Source organism: Pagrus pagrus (genome assembly GCF_965226575.1).
Source record: "Pagrus pagrus genome assembly, chromosome: 22".
In the NCBI taxonomy this organism is placed as follows: Eukaryota; Metazoa; Chordata; class Actinopteri; order Spariformes; family Sparidae; genus Pagrus; species Pagrus pagrus.
The window spans coordinates 6,448,571-6,465,723 of NC_140204.1; the positions used below are offsets into that span (position 1 = coordinate 6,448,571).

Below are 17,153 nucleotides of genomic sequence, written 5' to 3' on the forward strand. Positions count from 1 at the left end.
TTGTCACACCAATAAACATGTTTGATTTGAAAAAACAAATAAGACCAGAGGGGCGCACGGAGGAGAGAGAAATAGTGTCTGCATCAGTTTATGAAGCTATTTATACAGGATAGGTTGGTTCAACATAGAGAGCATGCTCTTTTAAAGCATTGTCTCTTTGTGTCATTCAGACTCTGTTGATGTTACAGAAAGAAAAAGACATGTTTCCTTACTTTTAAATTAATAATGTTCCCGCTTTTCATTAAGTGTTACAAGTAAGGATGCACTGATTTCTGCCTTGTTGACAGTTATGAGCCTATCTGCAGTACGATGACATTCACTGATGGCTGATGGTTATCTGTTGTATGATTAACTTTGTGAAGCCACATTCATGAGCTACAGACTCCTGACAGTCCTACCATCTGATTATCTCATTATCAAAGAATTGGCACTTGTATAGAAGACTAAAAGGGGTTTTGAAGCAGTTACTTTTCAATAAAGTGTTTTTTGTGTGAAAGGAGGTTATATTCAAGGTTGTGTCATACATTTGTAGAGTGACTTTGAGTGAGTGACTTTAAAACTATTTAAAGTGTAATAGGTACAGGCTTTGACATATGGAAGCCCATTTCCGCCAAAAAGTAATAAGTATAAGATTAGAGTCGTAACTATGGATAAATACGGAAGCCCGAAAGGGCCATGCATTCATACATTTTGTTTCCTCCGTTTTCCTGTGATAACGAGTTAATTTAATTTTCTCTGGAAAACAGCAGTTGTTATTTCGAGATAATTTCGAGAAAACAAATGAAATTCACTCGAAATCTCAAGTTATTATCTCGAAATAACAACTGCTGTTTTCCTGAGATAACGAGATAATTTTCTACATAGCTGACCAGCTACGAGGTCCCGGGCGTCTCCATGGATACTGGATGACGACAGAGATACTAAATGACATGCCATGCTGCTTGTGTGTGATGGAAATCTCGGGCCTATCATATCACAGTCATTATCTCGAGATCTTGAATTAATTATATCGTTATCTCGGGAAAACAAAGTTTCGTTATCTCGAGATTTCGAGAAAATTATCCCGTTATCTTGGGAAACCGGCAGTTGTTATCTCGAGATAATAACAGGAGATAGAGTTAATTTCATTTGTTTTCTCGAAATTATCTCGAAATAACAACTGCTGTTTTCCAGAGAAAATGAAATTTACTCGTTATCACGGGAAAGCGGAGGACATAAAACGTATGAATGCATGGCCCTTTAGGGCTTCCGTAGATAAAACATCATAATTATACGATTAAAAAGTAAAATATGAGATAAAAAGTCAAAAATATATGATAAATGTTGACTTTTTACTTCATAATTTGGGCTTTTTAACCTCACAATCATGATTCAGCTTCTTTTCTTTTCATTTGTTTTTTCTTCATCTGGCCTTAATGTTGCATATGTCATGTAACGCATCCTGACTCCTGACCTCTGACCTCTGACCTCCATCTCATCTCTCCTCTCATCATATTTGCATGGCTGGACCGGAGCGCGCGTGCTCGCGTGCGCACGCCCCCGCCCTCACCTGCCTCGCGCTCGAACCTCACACATTCTGTGTCTCGAGCGCAGCAGCAGCAGCCGCAGACTCTCCAACGTCTGTTTTTAACGAGAAAAGACGGATTAACGGGATGTTTTCTGACTTTTAACACGTTTTTAAAGGTTTAAAGTGTTTGTGATGACGGTCAGAGGCTGACGGGGGAAGTTGAGCGACAGAGACGCAAAAGGGAAATTAAGCTTATCGTGTGTTTGAGCTGACAGACGTTAAAGGGAGCGACGTTAATACACAATGAGGTAAGAATATTATTCATCTTTACAAACATTAGCTTTCTTTAAATCACTTTTGTGTACTTTTACACTCGCTAATGTCCAAACCCAGTGTTGTTTCAACCTTGTCACACTGTTAATTAAACCCACTGAACCGTTTTATTAAGTTAATGAGCCGATAATAAGGATTTCATAATATAACTATTAAGCTAACTTTGTTTAACGTTATATTTTGCCATATAAAGTTATGAAATACACGACAAAAATACGTCCTGTAAGACTAATTAAAGTATTTTTCACCATGAGGAACGACTCCTCACTTTCATGTTCAAGCTAATTACCCTAACTGATTATTAAATTGACTTTTATGAACGTTAAGCTAGCTACACCTGCTGCAATCCTCCGTTACTGCACAGATAAAGATACTTATTATTAATGAAAGCTGATCATTCTTCAACACTGGTCATAACTCTTCTTTAACTCATCTTTTGCCACATTTTCCCTGTCAAATTCAGAAATTCAGTATTGTAGATGTAGCTGTTTCTTTCTGAAATCCCCTTGGTTCACTTCTGAGCAGCAAGGATGAGTCGATTAATCGATTATTTAAGCCAAATAACTGCTATTTTGATGATTGATTAATCATTTCAGGCATTTTTTAAAGCAATAATGTCAAACATTGGCTGGTTTCAGCTTCTAAAATGTAAGGATTTGCTGCTTTTCTTTGTTGATTATGATAGTAAACGAAGAGTCTTTGGATTTTGGACATAAGAAGGAATCACTTTTGCATTTTTTACTAGGTCTGGGCAGCATGGCCTTAAAATAATATCACAATATTTGTAGGCCACATTGTGATATACGATATGTACCTTAATATTTGGATTCTCCTCAAAAGCACTTCATAAATGTAATCCCTACCTCAGTATCAATATTGCAACAATATTGTAGGGACGACTTATGGTACTTTCACAAACTAACTCAGTATTTCTGATCAATAATCATCAGTGATGGGGATGTAATGACTAAGGCAAGTATTAGAACAAGTCTGGGGGGGCGATGCCAATACCGATATCAGGGACTAATACATTTTGATATCGATATATCGTCTGATATTCACACATTTTTTGCAATGATGCCTCAAATGTGGTTATCAAACACTTGAAACAAACATATGTAAAGGAGGCTGGATCTTTCACAGTTTAATAATAAACGTTAACAGTAAACTTCAAGTGGAATTGAAGTATTATAAATCAGCCCAAGCATTGCTATTAATATATTTGTGATAATATAGGCAAAGCGATACATTAGTTGGGCTCTAGAAAATACATGTTTATCACAACAATAACTAAAGACAGGGGATCATATATGTAATATTCAAGTTAGTGGTGCGATATGTAAGAATTGGTCGCCTGTTTAATTCATACTCAGAACAAACCGGAGGCAACATATCACAAAAGTAACTGCTGACTGCTGCTAACTGTAGCTTTGGCTAGCTAGTTAGCTCACACAACTGTGCAGCTAGCTTTGGAGCAGGACAGGCCGGGGATAGCTGGTCAGCATACTCACTTCAGCAGGCATCTCTGCAACACAATACATCATAACATCAAAAAACTGTTATTCGCTTGATCATTTTAGTTATTTTTTTTAATGTTCTCAACTAACCTTCTTACATACGGACTTTTAAAGCACCATAGCTGATGTTTTCTGTATTTAAAAATATGTCACTCATCTAAAATTGGCTAAAAAGTCAAAGTCACTGGGTCCATGTTCCTAGACGATTGGGATCTAAATAGGTCCGAGTTAGTTTTGGAAACCCCCTCCTCTTCTCTTCCCTTTCTGAGTGCTTTACCGACAAGCAGAACAGAGTAGTGAAACCAGCAGACAGGGGAAAAGGACACCAGTGGAGCAGCAGCAAGAACAATAAATGTACTGTCACTACCACACAGTGTTAGAGAAGTGTGCTGACCTTAAACAACACACAGTACCTCATTAGTGTTTGTGTAGAAAAAGAAACCAGATTGTTGTCATTTAATGTATAAGGGCACAGCACAAGGTAAATCAAGGTGGAGGGATGAATCAGATGATTTACTGTTTAATCCCTCCATGACTTTGCTTTTAAATCAGATGTGTACCTGTAGCAGAAGAGACAGATTAAAGAGAGGTTTTAAATAATCCTGGAACTGGAGCAGACAGAGGGAGGTAGGCATGATATTTTGCCCACTGATCTACACAGTCTGCACAGTGCTGAAGAAAGGGAGGAGAGCAGCACAGAGGCAGATCAGAGTATAACACAATGTGTAGGTGGTTAATGGAAAAAAAATGCTTTTAATGTGCACTGGGTGCGTCGCGGATATGTCATTCCTGTACACACCTGAACAGAGTGTACGTGTGTCACTGGAGAAGAGCCGGCAGCTAGACGAACAAGTTTTTTGCATAATGGGGAAATAACAAGAGGAGGTTCGTCATTACAGTGGCATTAAAACCATGCGCTGGTATGACAACCCTGCTGTCATTATTGGACGCAGACACAAGCACAGTCTCTCAGCTCAAAAAAGAAATGTTTAACTGTGAATTTATGTATTTTTTCTGCATTCATCTTTCTTTTGGCAGCGAGAATCGTCTTCATTCAAGTATGGATCAGAACTCGTCAAAGGAGATCGTGCTATGGTTTAAGATTCCCTATCAACGGTCTTTGGGACCTTAACGGATGGATTTTGATTATGTCTTTTTGGCTGTAGGAGAGTATTCAAAACAAAGGAGCTCGACTCAAATTGCCAGATTTTTCTTTTGTTTTCATTCATCTAATCTGACAGACGGACATAGGAGGACGCTCTCCCTGCTGCACAGACATAAACAACACCTGACAGGTAAAAGATAAAGACGTAAACACGATCCCGGAGTGCTCTTATCATGTAAACAAGCAGACAGAGAGATAGACAGCCAGAGGAAAGCAAAGTGACAACTCGATAGATGGTGAGATCGCTCACACTCGCACAGGTCACAATGCCAGACGAGTCACAAGGTTTTCAGGAAAAGGGGAGGCCTGGAGACGAAGCGTCACAGGTGTATTCAGTGCCGGACATTATGGTGGTCTCCAGTGATGGGAAGAGCAAAATCCCTGGAGGCATTAATCTGGAGCTTGACGACTTCAGTCAATCCGCGCAAAGGAGTGACGTTAACATTTTGCAATCAGGACTCGGTGAATCCCAGGCCCCTGTAGAGGTGGGTGTGGCGAAAATAGCACAGGCCCCTGAACCTCTCAAGGCCAATTCTTTATTAAAGGGACCAGGTGTGACCCTGCAGGCTACAGATCACGATGCCCCGGTCAACTCACCCTCCGATAGGCTACAAACTGACAACAGCACGAATGGCTGCAGCGACTCCGACTACAGCAGCTCAAAATCCAGCCCCGGATACGCTTGCAACAGTTTCAGCACCGACATCTGTGACGAAGAGTTATCCGAGCTCAATAGGAGCTCCTTGGAAAAGTCGAACCCTATCTCCCCTGTCAATTTTTCTGAACCCAGTTTAGACAAAAACACCAAAAACAGTTCAGATGCTGACAAAGACGTTTCCAAAACAGACTTGACTGTTGAGCAAAAAGTAGAAAACTCATTCAACGATTCGTTCAAAGTCTGCCAAACAAGGGACAGCATAGATTTCACGTGGGACGAGACGGACAGAGACGAGGACAGGCGAAGCACCCAGTCCAGGCGGACTCTGAAAGAAGATATGTGTTGCTGCTACCAGAGAATCCACAGGGCTTTCCTGCAGTGTGTGGAGGAGACTCCGGCCATGCTGTCTGGGCTGGTGCTGTCTATGGCCTTCTGCGTGGCCATCATCGTCCTCATCCCCACCACAGGAAGGGTGAGACATAGACAGAGTGTGTGTGTGTGTGTGTGACAAATATATCTGTATAGGTAATTAATAAAAGAGAGAGATTAGGGCTGCAAACAGTTATTGTCATAATCGATTACAACATCCCAAAGCTCAAGGTGATGTCTTAAAATGTCTCGTTTTGCTTGAGCAGAAGTCCAAAACCAAGAGTTTACTGTGATGTGAGACAGAAAAAAGCAGCAAGTCCTCACACTGGAGAACCTGGAAATTTTAATGTTTTTGCTTGAAAATTGACAAAAAAGTTCAAGATGGACTAATTGTTTCAGCTCTATGAAATATTCGTACACCCGTGTAAGTTTAGAAAGCGTCCCTACTCGTTTGGGTATGAGGAAGGTAGTCGACGGTTGCATCCTGACGGGCTCAGTTGACGGGAGAGAACAAATACGAGAGGACTTTTCAAAAATCTGTCTGCATTATGTAAGTGTAGTGATTGATTGTCCACAGGAGCACAATGCAGAAAAAACATTTTACAGCCAGATCACCTGTGAGCCAAGGAAACAGATCATTAAACCTGTTCTTCCAAAACACCACAACATTCTTGTGCTTCAGCCTACATGACTCTCATTCCTCTAAAACAGCACAAACATAGGTCATCTGGTTCAACCTGCAGCTTTAAAGCTGTGTGTGATGACTTTATCACTTAAAAACATGAACTTTTAATTGTTGGCAGTGCTGTAGATAACAAACAGGATTTAACGAAGCATGAAGCTAATATTTAGACCCTAGATAATTACACAAGCACAACATTGTTGTATAATATTTAATTATTCCACTGTATCTTCTACGTTTCATGATCACTGGAACAAATGTGTAAGTAGGCTGGTGCGTTGAAAGTCAGCAACAACAGTGTTCGTTCCCTGACAGAAGTATCACACATCATGTTGTCCTATTGCATAAATGAAAATACCTTTACTTCACATGGCAGGAGCAGATTAAAAACATTGCACCAGCTGTTTAAAGCTCAGCCTGGCTCTCATGTCTGATGAATAGAGGCATTTTAATTTACGAGCGGAGCAGGCAGGTGCCTTTTCGATATAGTGAACAGCTGAGTCAAAAAAAGGACAATAAAAGGTAGATTTAAAAAAAAAAAAAAAATGTAAACACAAAGTGCTCCTTGAATGCTGATGCTCACACGGCATCTATGAAGAAAACCTTTGAAGATAACTACCTTTAAATTGAACTTTTGTAGGTTTAACTCATCACATTAACGCACTAAATTGCAGTTTTCGTCCCCAGCTTGCACAGAACATTGACATCCATGTCGGCGCTCTGTCCGTGGTGTGTGTGGTTCTCTGTCTGAGCACACTCCTGCTCGTCTGCCTGCCCTGGCTGGCCACAGTGAGGCGCTGTGGAGGAGCCCTGGCCCTGTTCGTCTGGGGGACGCTTTACGTCACTGCCATTGTCTTCATCTTTGATGGAGGACCCATCAGTACTTGGGAACAGGTGAGAAGGAAGCGTAAAGTGAAATTTAAGAGTAGTTACCTGCTCTTAAAAGTTTAACCCCTAACTCTCCTGCCTTCCCGTTCCTTCTCAGGTGGCGTTTTTCCTCTTCCTCTCTCTGAGTGTGTACACAGTGCTGCCTCTCTCTATGGCCTGGGCCCTCATGGTTGGGATTGGGACCAGCGTTTCACACATTATCATCATCAGCGTCTACGTCCCCGTCACAAGGCCTGAGACACCAGACCTGGCTGTGCAGGTAAAGTTTGAACTAGAGATGCACCGAACATGCCTGTTAGCTAAATATGAGGCTGGAGCCGTGAGAGGGGCAGCTTAGGTTGACGTTAGGACTGGAAAATGGCTAGCCTAGGTCCAAAAATTCTCAGGTTCATTCTCTTTCAGCTTTTTCCCAGAGGTCATAATGACAGCTAAGTGTGTGCATGCTAGTAGATAGTTTAGTATTGGGTGAGAAACAAATAGCTCCACATAATAAAACATCAACTGTAAATGCAGTCAAATATTGGCAAATGAGCTTCCTTAGTAAACAGCCTGGCTGCAAAAAATACAGTCCAAATTCAAATATCCCGTGTGAAGCTCAGGTCAGCCTGTACGGTACTGTTGCAAAATGCAAACGATCTGCATCACTATTTATTGGTCAACAGAGTCCTAAAGCTGGTTTTATGTCGTCTGTTGTTTGTCTCAGGGTACATAACAGGATGTGGTTTTCAGTTAGACATGAAATACATTAATAACGACACAAATTCAAAGTAATTAAGTCTTTCACTACCAGAAGGTGTTTCTGCTTGGTTGAATGAATATGATAGATAAGAGGCCACACACACTAAATGTTGATATTGATTTTGACCCCCTTCCCTTTGGTTAAATGTTAAAAACAAGTTTCCTGTATAGAAGCATTAAAATTTAAATGGATATGATTGATAGGATATTTTGATTCGGCCATAATTTAGTGTGTGTAGCCCATTGAATGAAAGATTTTGGCCTCCTCTCAGTGAAATAAACTGATTTGAACCACTTTTCCTTGTTAAATAAATATCAAAGGATTAGGGTTATCAGTAAGTTGAATAATCTCCTTTCCTCTCCTCTGACTTCCCCCTCAGTTGATAGCGAATGCAGTGCTGTTTGTGTGTGTGAACTGTGTCGGGATTTTCCACTTGTGGATGACCGAGCACGATCTCAGGCTCTCCAATCAGAAGAGAGAGGAGTTCAGCGCCATACGGTCCCAGAAGGAAATAAAGAAATATCAGCAGGTAAAAAATTCAGCTCATCAGACAGTAACGCTTTAATTTAATTATTTTTCATTCGACTCAACCTTTAATTGCTGTGCTCGTCTTAGTTTATTGTCACTTCTTACTATAAATGTGTGACGTCCAGTCTTGTTCTCGTCTGCACGGCTTGTTTCAGCTACTCTGAGTTTAAAATCGTTGAGTGTAATAACTCTCATTAAAGGGCTCTCTACCTGGACAGCCAGGGTTTGGTTACTGTATGCTTTTCTGGCTATTAGGTCAATAGATTAATCATTCACTTGTCTGAAGCCCAGCAGCGACAGAACAAGCACACCAGAATGGACACTATTCACAGCAAGTAAACAAATAGATGAAACGTGAGCCACTGAGTAAACATGGCAACGCTTCAAAGGAGCCTTTGATGGTCGCCTATTTCTTTTACGGCCATTGTGAGCACATTGGCACCTCTATCAGACAGAAACGACCCAGTGTAGAAGATCTCAAAACTAATCACCCACCATCCCCAAACAATTTTTTTTACCCCCTGTCCTCTCTGTGTCCTTGGCAACAGGAGCAGCTCCTCCTGTCGGTGTTGCCACGGTACATCGCCATGGAGCTGAAAACGGAGGTGATAAAGAGGCTATCCAAGCCCAAGAGCAAGGAGGAGAATGAGTCCAACTTCCACAACTTTCACAGCCTGTACATACGGAAGCACAAAGACGTCAGGTGATGATCACAGTAACACGTTAAGAGAAGATACGATAAGACAGAACTTTATTAATTCTTCAGCGAGAGACCCTGTGAATATGTGGCTTATATTTGCGTCTACCTGTGTGTGTTTGTGTAGCATCCTGTACGCAGACATTGTAGGCTTCACAAAGCTGGCGAGTACCTGCACACCAGAGGAGCTGGTCGCTGTGCTCAACAAGCTCTTTGGCAGATTCGATGACATTGCCAAGGTGAAATAGCAGCACATTAAGCCCAGAATAAGACTTATTTCTTCACAAAGGACAGTTTTGTGTTAGTAGTTAGATGAACTCTTCGTCTCACTGCTTTTTATTTCTAACTATAGAAGAACGGGTGTCTTCGCATTAAGATCTTGGGTGACTGCTACTACTGTGTATCTGGTCTGCCTGATCCCATCCCCACCCACGCCAGTAACTGTGTTCAGATGGGACTGGACATGTGCACTGCCATCAGGTCAGGTTATCTAAACTTTTTTTCCCCAACGTTGTTTGACCTTTTTTTTTTCCAGCCACAGGAATAAAAGCCATTCAGTGTTCCTAATTTGCATCTGACATTACTGATACTACTCCGTACAACTTCCTCTTGGTGGCCATGGCCCTTTACTTCACTATTCGTCACTATATATAACTCATAACACAGCTACAGAGGGTGGAAGCACTTGAATGTGAAAACTAACTGCACATTTTCAGAGAGGTCATGTTGTGTTTGCACCATGTAGATCAAATGTAGTAATAATGGCTTTTTGTGGCATTTAATGCTCTTTTATGGACTCTGAAACAGATTTTTCTAAAGTTATATGACATAATCCTTAAACCCTGTGTCTTTGTCGACAAACATCTGTACCATATTTCTTCTGAGGCTGATCTTGTCACCGTGCGAAACGTGAACAGGACTATGTTATTCTGATTTTACTCAAACTTTTGTCTCCCTGTAGCAAGCTACGAGAGGCGACGGGAGTGGAGGTCAGCATGCGCGTGGGTGTTCACACCGGCAACGTGCTGAGTGGTGTGATTGGCTTGCAGAAGTGGCAGTACGACGTGTGGTCACATGACGTTACGTTAGCCAATCACATGGAGTCTGGAGGTCTTCCTGGGTGAGAAAATCTTGAAATCTGCTCAGAGATAATGAATTCATTAAGGTTTAGTTGCCTCTCTATATGTTTTGTGTAATTATTTTTATGAATTATTATAAAAAGGCGAGTTCACATCACAGAGGAGACGCTGCAGCACTTGAACGGAGCGTATCAAGTGGAGGAGGGCAACGGGGGGAGTCGGGATCCTCTACTTACAGGGAGAAAAACCTACCTGGTGATTGACCCCCACAAGCCGGACAGCATCTCCAGGAGACCTCAAGTGGTAGGTGCACACATGCTTGTTGAGAGCAGATATTGCAGTCAGTCATCAAGTCTATCTTTTTTCTTTTGTTGCACTTGTCTCATTTTTTATTTAACGTGTCCAAGAAAAATTGACTCAAGACTTGCACAAAATGATTTGAGTCACACGTCTGGTACATAAAGTCATCTCCATCTTCATTTCAGGCAAACAGTCTCACATCAGAAGAGACCAGTCAACGGGCGTCAATCAAGATGTCTCAGTACCTGCAGTCCTGGAGGACCATCCACCCCTTCGCAGACCTAAGCAACCCCGATGGCAAGCCTTCCAAGAAGTCAATCGCCCCCAGCAATGCCGTCACGAACCAATCGCAGCAGTCTGCAGTATGTATTTGTGCTGCAAATATTACACAACACCTCTCGCTCTTTGTTCCTCGTTAGTGTTTGATCGTATCTTCTCTATTGTTTATTTGAGAGAGGTATTTATAGGTCACTTTCTGTTCTGTTTGTTTCAGGAAAGACCACAACACCAGAACAACGCCTCCTGGTAAGTTTTCACATATATTAGAAGAACCTGAGAAACATGCAGTTAACATAAGAATCAAACTCTTTGAGCAAAGCAACACATTTTTAAACATTTTAATTTGTCTAGCTATTCAGTATAAAGGAGTTCTTTCACAGCTTTATTTTCTTCATCAAGCCCTAAATTGAGGTCCTGGAGGAAAAGATTGTTTCCTAAAACTAAAAGTTTCTTCTTGTGGTTAAAAATGCTTCTTATGTGTTGTTGTTTGTTCCAGCTTGGTTGTAGATAGCGGTGTTCGGGGATCACTGGACACGATTGACACTGCAGGGTAAGTTTTTATCCAAATTCTGTTTTTTTTCCAGTTTGTCTTCTTCTTTTCTATCATGTTTTCTTGTCCATCCCTCCTTTAATTTTTTCTTTTTCATGAAGGAGGAGATTGAAGAAGCTCAACTGTTTGACTCTGCTGTTCAACGACCTGAGCCTGGAGAGAGAGGTAGCTTCATTCTCTGGTTTAACAGAAGCAAATAGGGTCATAAATACAGTAGCATGTTTGCATGAAAGAGCTGAAACAACCACCACGTGTGCCTGTGTGTGTGTTTGCAAATTAATTATTTGTACTGTATTTGTGTCCCAGTTCCGCTTTTCAGAGGTGAAGGGTTTACACCAGTCAATAAGCTGCGTAGCTATGATCTTCGTCACTCTTTTCGCCGTCCAGATGCTCGTCTCTAAAAAGTGAGTCGCAATCACATTCACACATGCAAACATACACGGATTATTGAAGTAAAATTAAGCCCGTCAGCACCACACACGCATCTTCATTTGCTCAGTGTCAGTGATCTCTTTAACGCCTCCTTCCAGTAACTTTGAGATGGCTGTGTCGTACGGTGCGACCTTCCCTGTGCTGGTGCTGCTTCTGTCCATCGCTTTCACCGGATACTTGGAGGTAAAATCAACACTTGAATGTGTACTGGAATAGGAAGTGTGATTACAATGACGCCCAGCAGTTCTGTGTTAAATGTTTGAACGTCCGTCTGTTTCCAGAAGTGGCGTTCGAAGATGCCACTGGGTGTTCAGTGGATATCTGGACTGTCCCGCGGTGTCTCCACCAGGGCGGTGCTAAGACTGTTTGTGGTCACGCTCTGTCTGCTCATCACTCTGCTGATGGCCTTCCTCAACTTTGTAGGTTCCTCCTCTGCCTAACAGTTATTTTGTCACATTCTTCCTCTTATTTTTCTCTTTCCATTTCCTGTCGTTCATAGATACATTTGTTTTTGCTTTAATAATTTTTTTGCTGTGTTGTTGTCTTGTTTTTGTCTTTCAGATCTTCCTCCCAGGAAACAACTGCACGTCGATTACCAACAGGACGGAGCTGGAGGATCTCAAACTCTACACTGGGCCTGTAAGTACTTTCAAATTAACATTTCACCATGTTTCATCTTTATTATATAGAAAGTATACTGATGCTGCATTATATTTCACTTTTTCTGAAGTTTTTTTCTTGAACTTTGCTTGTAAATCAGGCCAACACTTGCCTTTTAATGACCTGAAAGTAGCACTTGCTAAAAACTATTATAAAATCTGAAATAACATGTGACATTTTTGCATATTTAATCATTTAGTTATTGAGAAATGTATCCTAAAGTTTTCTCTACTTTCAGTGAGGTTGTTCATAACCCAAAGAATTATCATTATCAGCTCTTGAATGTTTAGAGCTTCAATACAAGCTTTGAACATCACACATAACATATCACAAACACTTAAACCCTGCCTGTTTCTCCAAACATCCAGTACTACCTGTACTGCTGCCTGCTGGCGATGCTGGGAGTGATCGTGTTCGTCAGGACGTGCATGTCTGTGAAGACGCTGCTGCTCACCTTGGCTGTGGTCGTTTACCTCGCCCTCTTCCTCCACGTTTTTGCCCCCAGGTCAAGCTGCCTCGTTGACCTGCTTTACAACAACACCAAGTGAGTGATACTGCAGACGCAGTTACATACACCAGGGGTTCAGTGTCGCTTTAAGTGCCTGAACATTATTTTGAAAATGAAATGAAGCAGCAGAAGAATAGCTCCAATTTTTGGTGATGTTGACCTGTCTTTTAGTTAAGATCGTACAGACTTTGAAGCATTTTAGGGCAATATAAGGAAAAGTATAAGTAAAAGAGTGAGCGGAGAGCATCAAAACCAACTAAATGACTAAGATATCCAAAGGTTGGAATTGGTCCACAGTGGATTTCTTAAGTATGTTTTGTCGTTAGGCTTTGTGAGTGTTTATTTATTATCTGCCTGAGCTTTTCCAACTTTGTGTGCATAGATATGATCATTATAATGGTTCAAAATGATGTAAAGCTGCATAATTTCCCTGAGAAATTATATTTTTTCATGAGGGAGGAGACCCAAACCTCCTGTCAAATACATGCACCTGAAGAAGGTGAAGTACACTATAAAAAATTCTGTCTGTTTTACTTTGTATTAATAGACAAATTGTTACACATAAGATGCATGAGAGTGTGCAGGCATGAATATACACAGCTGTCCTCACAGCCACACAGGCTCTCAGTAATCCCAAAGAAGTTCACCAGTTTCCACTCGTCCACATTCATTCACTGTTATCTATAGTCATCGCTGTCTGTCTTGCGCCGCCAAAGGTGTTAAATTTCCTGCCTTTTGTCTGAAACTCAAGAGTCCAGATTGTGGATCCTTGTCTGGAGTTTCACATCACCATCATTTATTCAAGAGCTTTCTATAGCAAGAGGCCTGCCCGGGGGGACGGGAACGATTTACTGCGAGACACAAGACACTCTTGTGTACTCTCGTAATGGAAGGAAAAAAAATAGTGACGGTACTTCAGCAGTGGAGATTATGTGACATTTCTAAATGTGTGAATATGCATCTACAGGCCGGGCGTGCTGAAGGACCCTCAGATCATGTCCGGGGTTTGGCTCGTCATCTTCTACATTGTGTGCCTCATACTGGCCAGACAGGTATGTGTAACTCAAAGAGGAGAGTGTGTACGTCCGGTTTGTTGTGCATGTGCAGATGATAGTTTTTTATTTATTTTGACATATCGTGCTCTTCTTGTTTCCCTCAGGATGAGCTGGGTAGCCGCGTAGACTTCCTGTTGGAGCGTTGTTTCAAGACGGAGAGGGAAGAGATGGAGACCATGGAGAATGTTAATAAGCTCCTCCTGCAGAACGTGCTGCCGCTCCACGTTGCCTCCGTCTTCATGGGCAAAACTATTCGCAACCAGGTGAAAGAAAACAAAACAGATTGTCCATGTCTTTTATATCCATTATACATATCCCTTATCTGCCGTGAATAGCCTGCCATCCTGTTAGCTATGCCAAATTTCACATATCATTTTCTGCTGTATACAGAGTTAGAAATGTGAAGCACTACACATTTGATATCACTAGAAAGCCCTAAATTAAAAAAACTAGTGTTTTGTTTTGTTCTTTAGCTAGCTTTATCTGTCTTGGGGATCAAAACAGGAAGTTGATTATACAATCTTGTGTTGCATCACCACCTCATCTTGAATCTTGAATCTTATTACAGAAGTAAACCTCCGTATCACTTAGAAATGAATGTTGGCAAGTGACAGACATTCGTGAGCAAAAGTAGCTGAGTAGGTTTGACTCTTGTGACTTCTTGTTGCTTTTTTTTTAAAAATTAATTTTACATTTCAAACTGTGTTTCAGGACCTGTACAGTCAGTCCTATGACAGCGTGTGCGTGATGTTCGCCTCTGTGCCTCAGTTCAAAGAGTTTTACAGCGAGAGCAGCGCCAACAGGGACGGTCTGGAGTGCTTGCGCTTCCTCAACGAGATTATATCAGACTTTGACGAGGTATGAGGAAGACGGTATACTGTCAGTGTCAGCATGACCTGGTTGGAACAGTTAATCTGTGTCTCTAACTGTACTTCACTCTCCTCTCCTCATCGTGCAGCTTCTCTCTAAACCCAAATTCAGTTCTGTGGAGAAGATTAAGACCATCGGCAGTACGTACATGGCTGCTGCAGGGTTAACTCACTCGCCTGTAGGGGACGAACAAAAGGTTTGCTCCGTTTCCTCCTTTCTTAAGAGAAATTTAAGATGTTTTGAGGCAGATGTTTGTCCAGTACTCTTCCCTTCATTAATATGATCTCTGGCTCCCCCTACAGAAGGTCGAGATGTCCTACAGTCACGTGCGCTCCATGGTGGAGTTTGCCATCGCTCTGATGGGCAAACTGGAGCTTATCAACACACATTCTTTCAACAGCTTCAAACTCAGAATCGGTGAGTTTATTCTAGATACATACTGATGGGATGGTTAATACTAAAAGTCAGGTGGCCCAAGCCGAATCTTAATCTACCATATTAAAGGTCTATAATCTTGATCTATAATCAAACCACCAAGGAGGGACTTTTAAGAAAGACAAATATGTGTTCTGTGTTCATGAACATTTACTCGTCCCTCCCTGTTGTCTTCTTGACAGGAATAAACCACGGTCCAGTGATCGCAGGAGTGATCGGAGCTCATAAACCTCAGTATGACATCTGGGGGAACTCCGTGAACGTGGCCAGCAGGATGGACAGCACGGGAGTGTTGGACAAGATACAGGTCAGAGAAGACGAGTCAAAACATCTCACTCTGTGATATCAAAACACATTGATTAGAACTACCTGTTGCTTATCCACTATTCTCTTCTGATACTGGTTTCTATCTGTGGCCACTGTGTGCGGATAGAGAAGGATGACACATTAAATGCTACATGACGTGTATTCACTACCGCTGAGGCAAAAAAATCAATATACATTTCCTCTGTTATTCTTTCCTTTCTGCTCCCAGGTAACGGAGGAGACAGCCCAGATGGTGGAAAGCGTGGGATACAGCGTCACTCTCAGAGGAGTGGTCAACGTCAAGGGCAAAGGGGAGCTCACCACCTACTTTGTCAACACGGACCAATCGTCTCCTCCGTTCTGACCTTCACAGGCTTGAACTTATCAGTCAGACCTGGATCCAAACATTAGCTGCACACGCTTGTTAGCGTTTGTTCGGTCGGTCTGTGAACTGTTGCGACTAAACTGACACTACATGAGTCATTCTTGGCCGCCCACGGAGGAAAACACAATCAGCGGCACTTGACAATAGACCTGCCATCATCAGGAGCGTCTGCACTGACCTAATGTTGAAACAGAGAATGAGCAATACAGGGAATCCCCTGTTAGCATCACATCTGAGGAGGAGCTGCCTTTGTCTTTCGGATGAGACACTAAATAAAATCCTGACCGGTTAAATGAAGACGACAGCTGACAACTGCAAAAACATGTTGCTTATTGTATCTGTACTGTAAACTACACACTTCTCACTTAATTGTTTTTTTCTGGTACACTTAAAATGGCTGAATCACATGCACTTGTCCAACAGTGTTCATGTGCGATTAATTTATTAAAAAGAAGATAAGGTATCCATTTTAGATGTACCGAAGATTGGTATAGTTTTGATGAAGGATGATGTAGAAGTAGCACACACTTGTTGCAGTTTATTTTAGGTTATTTACATTATTTTCTACTCTCCATTGTGGTTTACAAAACAACATTTTTGAATATGTTGGTACAGAGCGTCCTGTGCATTTAAATGGTGACTCAGCACAAGAAAGAGAAAAAACGTTCACTTGTACTGCACAAATATTGTTGTCTCTCTGTAGTCTGTGCTTTTATTGTGAAATCCTGGATAGTTTGACCTATTGAGCAGAAAAGAAGATGATTCAGATGAAAGTCTGGGTTCCCACACTCCATACACATGTATGTGACACTTGTTATTTCGTGTGTCACGAAGACAGATTTACTGCAGCCATGTTTATTAAAAATAATGATTTCCTCATTCACTGTTGCCCAGAACTGACACTTGACACTGTAACCCGTCTGCACGCAGGCATAACGATGCGTTGTGCCATGAAAAGTCAAGATAAAACAACATTTGACACTGCACTTTCTAAAATACTGTATTTTCTAAAGGGAGTTCTGCATTACAATCCAAAGCTGATAGCGCACAGAATATTCCTCCTTTTCTTGTGAGTGTATATTTCTGTGAGGGATGATGTGAAGCGTGAATGTAAAACAAAAAAGAGATTGTATATGTTCAGCATATGGAAATATTTTTCTATTCTATTTATAAACTAATAAAAAACACAACCAGTGATGCGTTTGAGTGCA

General features: G+C 41.4%; 1 protein-coding gene across 1 annotated transcript; it reads left to right on the forward strand.

Annotated features, from left to right (window-relative positions):
• Positions 1 to 1,594: 1,594 nt before the first annotated feature.
• Positions 1,595 to 17,137, forward strand: LOC311251884 (adenylate cyclase type 2). Its single transcript, XM_084344530.1, has 26 exons — positions 1,595 to 1,815; positions 4,396 to 5,652; positions 6,919 to 7,125; positions 7,217 to 7,378; positions 8,238 to 8,387; positions 8,935 to 9,089; positions 9,211 to 9,322; positions 9,436 to 9,563; positions 10,045 to 10,203; positions 10,306 to 10,465; positions 10,648 to 10,824; positions 10,956 to 10,987; positions 11,238 to 11,291; positions 11,393 to 11,456; positions 11,598 to 11,695; positions 11,822 to 11,906; positions 12,005 to 12,142; positions 12,285 to 12,362; positions 12,752 to 12,927; positions 13,859 to 13,943; positions 14,051 to 14,209; positions 14,658 to 14,804; positions 14,905 to 15,012; positions 15,119 to 15,233; positions 15,434 to 15,558; positions 15,787 to 17,137. The coding sequence occupies exons 2-26, from the start codon at positions 4,756 to 4,758 to the stop codon at positions 15,919 to 15,921; spliced, it is 3,906 nt and encodes a 1,301-aa protein (XP_084200656.1). The 5' UTR covers positions 1,595 to 1,815; positions 4,396 to 4,755; the 3' UTR covers positions 15,922 to 17,137.
• The last annotated feature ends 16 nt before the right edge of the window (positions 17,138 to 17,153 follow it).

What these genes read in the sequence shown, in the direction of transcription:
- LOC311251884 (XM_084344530.1), top strand. Translation starts at nt 4,756, where the DNA reads ATGGTGAGATCGCTCACACTCGCACAGGTCACAATGCCAGACGAGTCA. An exon ending in CGGAAGCACAAAGACGTCAG is followed by an intron (nt 9,090 to 9,210) that starts GTGATGATCACA and finishes GTGTTTGTGTAG; the next exon opens with CATCCTGTACGCAGACATTG. An exon ending in CTTTCACCGGATACTTGGAG is followed by an intron (nt 11,907 to 12,004) that starts GTAAAATCAACA and finishes GTCTGTTTCCAG; the next exon opens with AAGTGGCGTTCGAAGATGCC.